Source organism: Chiloscyllium plagiosum, chromosome 7 (assembly GCF_004010195.1).
Source record: "Chiloscyllium plagiosum isolate BGI_BamShark_2017 chromosome 7, ASM401019v2, whole genome shotgun sequence".
NCBI lineage: Eukaryota > Metazoa > Chordata > Chondrichthyes > Orectolobiformes > Hemiscylliidae > Chiloscyllium > Chiloscyllium plagiosum.
The window spans coordinates 108999575-109008735 of NC_057716.1; the positions used below are offsets into that span (position 1 = coordinate 108999575).

Consider the following 9161-nt stretch of genomic DNA (forward strand, 5'->3'; position numbering starts at 1 on the left):
TTCCTGTTTGTTCTATGTAGTGTTTTGTGCAGTCCTTGCATGGGATTTTGTACACTACATTGGTTTTGCTCATGCTGGGTATCGGGTCCTTTGTCCTGGTGAGTTGTTGTCTGAGAGTGGCTGTTGGTTTGTGTGCTGTTATGAGTCCTAGTGGTCATAGTAGTCTGGCTGTCAGTTCGGAAATGCTCTTGATGTATGGTAGTGTGGCTAGTCCTTTGGGTTGCGGCATGTCCTCGTTCCGTTGTCTTTCCCTTAGGCATCTGTTGATGAAATTGCGGGGGTATCCGTTTTTGGCGAATACATTGTATAGGTGTTCTTCTTCCTCTTTTTGCAGATCTGGTGTACTGCAGTGTGTTGTGGCCCTTTTGAATAGTGTCTTGATGCAACTTCCCACAGTCCAAAGATATGCAGGTTAGGTGGGTTAGCCATGGGATGTGTGGGGTGACAGGGATAGGCTAAGGGGTTTGGATTGGGTGCTGTTCGGAGGATCAATGTGGACTTGATTGGCCAAATGGTCTGCTTCCACACTGTAGGGATGCTACAAGTTTAAATCTCTAGCCCTATTATAAAGGATACTAACATTGCATTTGTCTTCCTGACTTCCAGTTGGACTTGGACTCCCAAGCCTCATACCTTCCCACATTGTACTCCACTGCCACTTCTTTACCCACTTGTCGAGTCTGTCCCAGTCCTTCTGCAGCACCATCCGTCCCTTCACCCACCTTTCGTGATCATCTGCAAACTTAGCAACAATGCCCTCATTTCCTTTGTCCAGATCGTTAATGTATAATGTGAATAATTGTGGTCCCAACACTGGCCCATGTGGAACTCCAGAAGTCACCGGCTGCCATCCTGAAAACGATGCCATTCTTCCCACAGTCCTCTATCCGGGGCAGTACCTTGTCCCGAACACCATCTGCTCTTATCCTATTTCATAGCTCCTGATTCTGGGCTCCAATTTATCCTGTTTATAAACCTTTTAAGCTGTGAGTCAAAAGAGAAATCCAGCAAAAACCACCTCTTTCCGCTCTCCACCTAATTCCTACATTGCCACCAAATTCCCCGAATGATCTCCTCACTCTGGATGGGACCTCTCCTTTCTGAATGTGTGAGGTTTACTGATCTCATTGAGTTAGATCTATTTGTGTTTAATCTTAGACCACCATTCTCCCTGAAGAAGATGTAACATTCAATCATGTTAGGGTGTTTCACCACTTAGTCATTAATTAATCCTGTCTATTGCATGTTTCCATTGTACTTGCTTGTGAGAGCAGCTGAAGAGGTCTGGAAGTGAAACTGGACTGGGATTGAAGCTGTAGGAACAGTGTCTATGCTGGCTTTGATGTTGCACTAACTTGACCCTTTGTTCTCTTTGCAGTTCGAGCCTTGCTGTATGTCAGTGGGACCTTCCTGTGTTATTGAAGGATGAGTGTGCCTGTCACTAGTTGAGTAATGGCAGCATTCACCACAGAGTACCAGCGACTGCAGTCCTCCTACACCGATTCCCCACCCGGGGAGGAGGATTTGCTGGTTCATGTGGCTGATGGGGGCAAATGTGAGTTGAATGTTTTCTTATTCTTCCCCAGTCCCCTACTCTCCTAACCCCACCCCTGTCATGGTTGTGAATTGGATGTATTTTTTTTTAAAAGGGAAGCTTGGGATCATTGGGGTCTGTTTTATGGAGTGTAGTTAATGAACTAATGTGGTTTTAAACTCTGTTTGCATACAGTTATCTCTCGTATGTAATACCAGCCTTGTATTCAACAGATCATCTTCAGCCATTCTGCCAGCTCAGTGTAATGCCATCACCAAATACATTGTCCTTTCCAACAGAACCTATCCCTCTCCAACACTCTTGCCTTCTCTTCAATTATCTCCAACTTTCTCGATCCTGTGATACATTTCCATACAAGTGCAGGAGAAATAGCAGCTGTCCTTTCACCTCTTTCCTGTCTCAGGCTCAGAGTACTTCTTCAACACTTTGGATTTAATATCCAAAAGGAAAACTGAACAGCAATTGGGTAATTGATTTGTGTAACATCTCTGATCAGTGTATCCAAGTTTCTGATGGCCTGACGCTTTAGTCTTCCACCTTTGTTTCACATTGTCCTCACTGTCCTCAGTCACCTGCATCTTCCAGTCAGGTTCAGTGGAAACCTCAGGATCAGCCTTGTGACCTCAACATTCAGGAGAAAGTGAGGGCTGCAGATGCTGGAGATCAGAGCTGAAAATGTATTGCTGGAAAAGCGCAGCAGGTCAGGCAGCATCCAGGGAACAGGAGAATCGACATTTCGGACATAAGCCCTTCTTCCTTTTTCAGACCTCAACATTCAGTTGAACAATTGCAACTTTCATCCTCTGCACTCATTTTGTTGACTTTGTTCAAAAAGTGGCTGTTGGTCAATCTGCCATTCACACCTTCTCTAGATTAGATTAGATTAGATTACATTACATTACAGTGTGGAAACAGGCCCTTCGGCCCAGCAAGTCCACACCGACCCGCCGAAGCGCAACCCACCCATACTCCTACATTTACCCATTACCTAACACTACGGGCAATTTAGTATTGCCAATTCACCTGACCTGCACATCTTTGAATTGTGGGAGGAAACCGGAGCACCCGGAGGAAACCCACGCAGACACGGGGAGAATGTGGGCGGCACGGTGGCACAGTGGTTAGCACTGCTGCCTCACAGCGCCAGAGACCCGGGTTCAATTCCCGCCTCAGGCGACTGACTGTGTGGAGTTTGCACGTTCTCCCCGTGTCTGCGTGGGTTTCCTCCGGGTGCTCCGGTTTCCTCCCACAGTCCAAAGATGTGCAGGTTAGGTGAATTGACCATGCTAAATTGCCCGTAGTGTTAGGTAAGGGGTAAATGTAGGGGTATGGGTGGGTTGCGCTTCGGCGGGGTGGTGTGGACTTGTTGGGCCGAAGGGCCTGTTTCCACACTGTAAGTAAGCTAATCTAATCTAATCTAATGTGCAAACTCCACACAGTCAGTCGCCTGAGGTGGGAATTGAACCCGGGTCTCAGGCGCTGTGAGGCAGCAATGCTAACCACTGTGCCACCGTGCCGCCCACTAGATTTGGTTATTTCCACTCCATTGGCCCCTTGCCACTGTTTTGGACATTTTGATCTCTCTTGTCTTCCCCTTTTTATTATAGACCTTTCTTCTAACCCTGTGTTACTGGTTGTGGCTATAATCCATCACTTTCTAACCTTTTCCCACTTCTGACAGGAACAAAGAAACAGGAGGAAACCAATCAGTCCATCGAGCCATACAATCATGGCTGATTGAACTCTTCAATGTCTTTTACCTACCCATCCTCATCACCCTGTACCCCAGTGGTAATCAGAAATCTGACTCACTCTAGCCTAAACATACTCAGTCTGAACTTCCACAACCCTCTGTGGTAGAGAATTCCGCAGGTTACAACGGAGTAAAAGAAATTCTCCTCATCTCCGTCCTCAATCTCATCCCCTATATTTTTTAAGTTCTGCCCTTTGGTTCCAGATTCCCAGTCAAGGAAAACATCTTACCTACATCTGTCCTGTCTATTCCTTTAAGTATTTTGTAAGCTTCATTCACCTCTCATTCTTTGAAACGCTGGAGAATATAGCTGAAAATGTGTTGCTGGAAAAGCGCAGCAGGTCAGGCAGCATCCAAGGAGCAGGAGAATCGACGTTTCAGGCATGAGCCCTTCTTCAGGAATTCTCCGCTGGAGAATATAGGCCCAGTTTGTCCAGATCTGAGTGGGGACCTGAACTTCTGGTCTTATTCCAACCTTGAGCTGAATTCCGAGGTGAGGTGACAATTCTTACCCGTGACATTGAGGCTGCATTTGACTGAGTTTGGTATGGAGGAGCTCCAGCAAAACATGACCAGTTCATTGCTGCTGTCTATTTTCTACCTGTTAGCCAGCTTTTACATTCCATGTGCTTTAATATGTTCCACCCAACCTCCTGCAGGGAGTTCGATTCTCAGAAGCTTTCTGATGAAGTATACTATAGCCATTGAGTCTCCTTTATCAATTTAGTTGATAAGATCTTCCAAAAGCCCTCACAAGATTGTCAAACATGATTTCCCATTCTCAAATCCAAGCCTGACTCTGCCCAATCATCCAATTGTCTGATTATCTGATCCTTTATAATCGACTCTAACATTTTCCCTATTTCTGATGTTAGGCTAACAGTTCGGTAGTTCCCTATTTTCTCTCTCACTCCCTGCTGTGAGCCACAGCTGACTGACCTTGTTGGAGTTGTTGCACCTCTTAGGAATGTGTAGTTGCTGTAAATTACATAATAGTTATCTTTTTTAAAAATCCATTGCCCATGTTACTCGTTCCTTTTCATGTATTTTCCCAATCCATTCAGTCACTTTTTGCTCTTGTTTTCATAATCTCCCTTATTCACATTGACTGACTGGTCTTTGTTCAGATTGAGCTCCCTCCCTGGTCACCATGCAGCCATGTTTCTGGAATGATAATTAGATCGAACCTTTGCATCTGTATTAGCACCTACAGATTAACCACCTTGTTATGAATACTGTGTGCATTCAGAGAGAATGCTCTTAACTTTTGCCTTTTTGACATTATTCCACTATTGAAGTGTACTCAATACTCTGCTTTGTTTATCCTGCCTTCTAGTCTCCCTAGCAAATTTTTGATTTCCTGTTACCAACTAAATTGCCTTCCAACTTGGCTTATCACTTGAGGTTTCTATCTCCTTTACGAAATAGTTTGAACCAACCCCAGCAGTGCTAGCATACAAGGAGCTTGACCTGGTCCTGTTAAGATGTATCATGTCCAGTTTGTGCAGGACTCACCAGCCCCAGAAGCAGTTCCAATCCTCCTAAATCTGGCCTCCCTTGTACACCAGTTCTTCAGCAATCTTCTTCAAGCAGTCAGACCTTTCACTCTTCTACTCATGTCGTGTGACACTGGGAATGAACTCGTGGGAGTGAACCTCTGATACTGCTTTTTAATTTTCTTCCAAACTCATTGAAATCACAGATTTGTTACGGTGCAGAAAGAGGCTATTTGTCCCATTGTGCCTGCACTGGGCTCTTCTAATCAGCATCATTACCAAGTGCAAATTTGCCCCCTTTTCCCCCTTAATACTCACACTCACTCTATCTAAATAATTATTTATTGCCTCCATGAATCTGCCTGCATCACATTTCCTGGCAGTGAACTCCAGACCCTCATTACTCGTTGTGTGAAAACGTTTTCTCTTGCATTACCCTTGTTTTGTTTGCACTTTTAATCTATGCCCCTCTCATTCTTCCTCCTTTCTTTAACAGCGGGAACAGCTTCTCCTGCTGGACTCTGTCCAGCATTCTAATGATTTTGACAATCTGTACCAAATTATACTCTCAGCCTCCTCTCTCCAAGGAGAAGAGCCTCAACTTTGATCTCTCCTCAAACTGAAATTTCTAAGCCTTGGAACCTTTCTTGTAAATCACTTCTGCACTCTCTCCAATGCTTTCCCGTCTTTATGACAATGTGGTGCCCAGAATTATACACAGTAGTCCGAGCTGAGGTCTAACAAGTCTCATATCACCTCCTTGCTCTTGCAATCTGTGCTCCTATTAATAAAGCTGAGGCCACTGTGCCTCTCTCCAGATTAATTGCTCTCTCCAGATATCCCACGACCTTCAATGATCTGTGCACATAAACAAGGTTTAGAACATTTAAAAAGAACAGGGAGGGTGGAAAAAGAGGAGGGGGTGTAGCATTGTTAATCAGAGAGTGCATCACAGCTACAGAAACGAAGGTTGTTGAAGGTTTGTCTACTGAGTCAGTATAGGTGGGAGTTAGGAACAGCAAGGGAACAGTCACCGCATTGGGGGTTTTCTACAGACCCCCTAATAGCGGTAGAGAGATTGAAGATCTCATAGACCAGCAGATTCTGGAAAAATGCAGATGAAGCAGGGTTGTTGTTATGGGTGACTTTGACATTCCCAATATTGACTGGAACCTCCTTAGTGCAGATGGTTTGGATGGAGCCGTTTTTGTCAGGTGTTCCTTACTCAGTATGTAGACAGGCCGACGAGGAGAGAGGCCATTTTGGATTTGGTGCTCGGCAACGCGCCAGGACAGGTGTCAGATCTCGCAGTGGGAGAACACTTTGATGATAGTGATCACAACTGCCTCACATTTACCATAGCCTTGGAGAGTGACAGGAGCAGTTACAGAGGGAAGATATTTACTTGGGGAAAAGGAAATTATGATATCAGACTGGGAGCAATTGTTCCACAGAAAGGGCACGGCAGACATGTAGAGATTATTTAAGGAGCAGTTGTTGCGAGTGATGCATGAATTTGTTCCTCTGAGACAGGTAAGAAGGGGTAAGATTAAGGAACCTTGGATAACGAGAGCAGAGGAGCTTCTCGTCAAAAGGAAGAAGGCAGCTTACGTAAGGTGGAGGAAGCAAGGATTGAGCACAGCTTTAGAGGATTACAGGCTTACTAGAAAGGAGCTCAGAAATGGACTGAGGGAAGTCAGGAGGGGGCATGAAAAAGGCTTGGCAGGAAGGATTAGGGTGAACCCAAAGGCATTTTACTTACACATGAGGAATAAGAGAATGATCAGGGAGAAGGTAGGGCCGATCAGGGTTAGCGGAGGGAACTTGTGTGTGGAGTCTGAGCAGATAGGGGAAGCCCTAAATGAGTTTTTTGCTTCGGTTTTCACCAAGGAAAGGGAACTTGTTGTGAATGAGAACTTTGAGGAGCTGGGATACAGGCTTGAACAGATCAAGATTGATGAAGTTGATGTGTTGGAAATTTTGGCAAACATTCAGAATGATAAGTCCCCAGGGCCAGACCAGATTTATCCGAGGCTGCTACGGGAACCGAGAAAGGAGGTTGCTAAGCCGCTGGCAAAGATCTTTGCTTCCTCGCTGTCCACGGGAGTCATACCAGAGGATTGGAAGGAGGCGAATGTTGTTCCTCTTTTCGAGCAGGGGAATAGGAAAATTGCTGGCAATTACAGACCAGTCAGTCTGACATCTGTAGTCAGCAAAGTTTTGGAAAGAATTCTGAAGGATGGGATTTATGACTATTTGGAAAATAATACTGTGATTAAAGACAATCAGCATGGCTTTGTGAGGGGCAGGACATGCCTCACAAATTTTATTGAGTTCTTTGAGGAATTGACGAGGCAGGTTAAAGAGGGTCGAGGAGTGGATGTGGTGTATATGGACTTCAGCAAGGCATTTTATAGGGTTCTTCATGATAGCCTCATTCATAAAGTCAGGAAGTATGGGATGCAGGGACATTTGGCTATCTGGATTTAGAATTGGTTAGCTGACAGAAGGCAGAGAGTGGTTGTAGATGGAAAGTATTCTGCCTGGAGGACAGTGTTGAGTGGTGTCCCGCAGGGCTCTGTTCTTGGTAGTTTTTATAAATGATTTGGATGAGGACGTTGAGGGGTAGGTTAGTAAATTTGCAGATGACACAAAGTTTGAAGGTGTCGTTGATAGTATCGAGGGCTATTGCAGGCTGCAGTGCAACATTGACAGGGTGTAGAGCTGGGTTGAGAAATGGCAAGTGGAGTTCAACCTGGGTAAATGCGAAGTGACTCATTTTGGAAGGTCAAACATGAGTGCTAAATATAGGATTAATGACAGGATTCTTGGCAGTGTGGAGGAACAGAGGGATCTGGGTGTGCAAGTGCATAGATCCCTGAAAGTTACCACCCAAGTGGATAAGGTTGTTAAGAAAGCATTTGGTATTTTGGCTTTCATTAACAGGGGCATTGAGTTTAAGGGCCTTGAGGTTTTGCTGCAGCTCTACAAAACTCTGGTGAGACCACACTTGGTATATTGTGTCCAGTTCTGGTCGCCCTACTATAGTAAAGATACAGAGGCTTTGGAGAGGGTGCAAAGAAGGTTTACCAGGATGCTGCCTGGACTGGAGGGCTTGCCTTATGAAGAGAGGTTGAATAAGCTCAGACTTTTCTCTCTGGAGAGAAGGAGGAAGAGAGGAGACCTGATTGAGGTAATGAGAGGCATGGATAGAGTCAATAGCTAGTGACTTTTCCCCAGGGCAGGATTGACTGGCACGGGGTGGGGTCATAGTTTGAAGATATTAGGAGGAAGGTATAAAGGAGACGTCAGAGATAGGTTCTTTATGCAGAGAGTTGTGAATGCATGGAGTGAGTTACCAGCGGTGGTCGTGGAAGCAGAGTCATTGGGGACATTTAAGCGACTGCTGGACATGCACTTGGACAGCAGTGAGATGAGGGATGCATAGGTTAGGTTATTTTATTTTAGGTTAGGGATAATCCTTGGCATGACATCATGGGCTGAAGGGCCTGTACTGTGCTGTACTTTTCTATGTGCTGTGTTCATAAACAGCCAGGTTCCTCTGTTCCAGCTTCTCCTTTCAAATTGTAACCTTTATTTTATATTGTCTTACAAAGTCCTTCTGATCAAAGTGCATCACCTTATACTTCTCTGAATTGAACCTCACCTGCCACCTATCCGCCCACTCCAGAAGGACATTGACAAATTAGTGGAGTTTCTCACTGCCCTATTCATAGTTTACGATTCTTCCAAATTTGGTACCAACATAGTCCATGATTCTGACTGATTCTTCCCCCTCACCTAGAAAGATGTCTGTGATATCCTCGATCCTGGCATCAGGGAAGAAACGCACCATCCTAGAATCACATTACCTGGTGCAGAAACAGCTGCCTGATTCTCTGACCATGGGCTTCCCCATAGCTATTGCTCATCCTTTAACATAGAACATAGAACATAGAAGAATACAGCGCAGTACAGGCCCTTGGGCCCTCGATGTTGCGCCGATCCAAGCCCACCTAAACTACACTAACCCACTATCCTCCATATACCTATCCAATGCCCTCTTAAATGCCCATAAAGAGGGAGAGTCCACCACTGTTACTGGCAGGGCATTCCATGAACTAACGACTCGCTGAGTGAAGAACCTACCCCTAACATCTGTCCTATATCTACCCCCCCTTAATTTAAAGCTATGCCCCCTTGTAATACCCGACTCAATACGCGGGAAAAGGTTCATACTGTCGACCCTATCTAACCCCCTAATCATCTTGTACACCTCAATCAAGTCACCCCTAAACCTTCTTTTCTCTAGTGAAAACAGCCCCAAGTGCCTCAGTCTCTCCTCATACGATTTTCC

At 45.2% G+C, this 9161-nt stretch overlaps 1 protein-coding gene across 1 annotated transcript in view; it reads left to right on the top strand.

Moving 5' to 3' along the window:
* The first annotated feature begins 1381 nt into the window (after nt 1–1381).
* The window catches only part of atg9a (ATG9 autophagy related 9 homolog A (S. cerevisiae)), a 40790-nt gene continuing 33010 nt past the window's right edge, over nt 1382–9161 (top strand). The window contains exon 1 of the mRNA XM_043694411.1: nt 1382–1555. Within this exon, the coding sequence (XP_043550346.1) occupies nt 1453–1555 (103 nt within the window). The 5' untranslated portion in view covers nt 1382–1452. The remainder of the gene's footprint in view (nt 1556–9161) is intronic.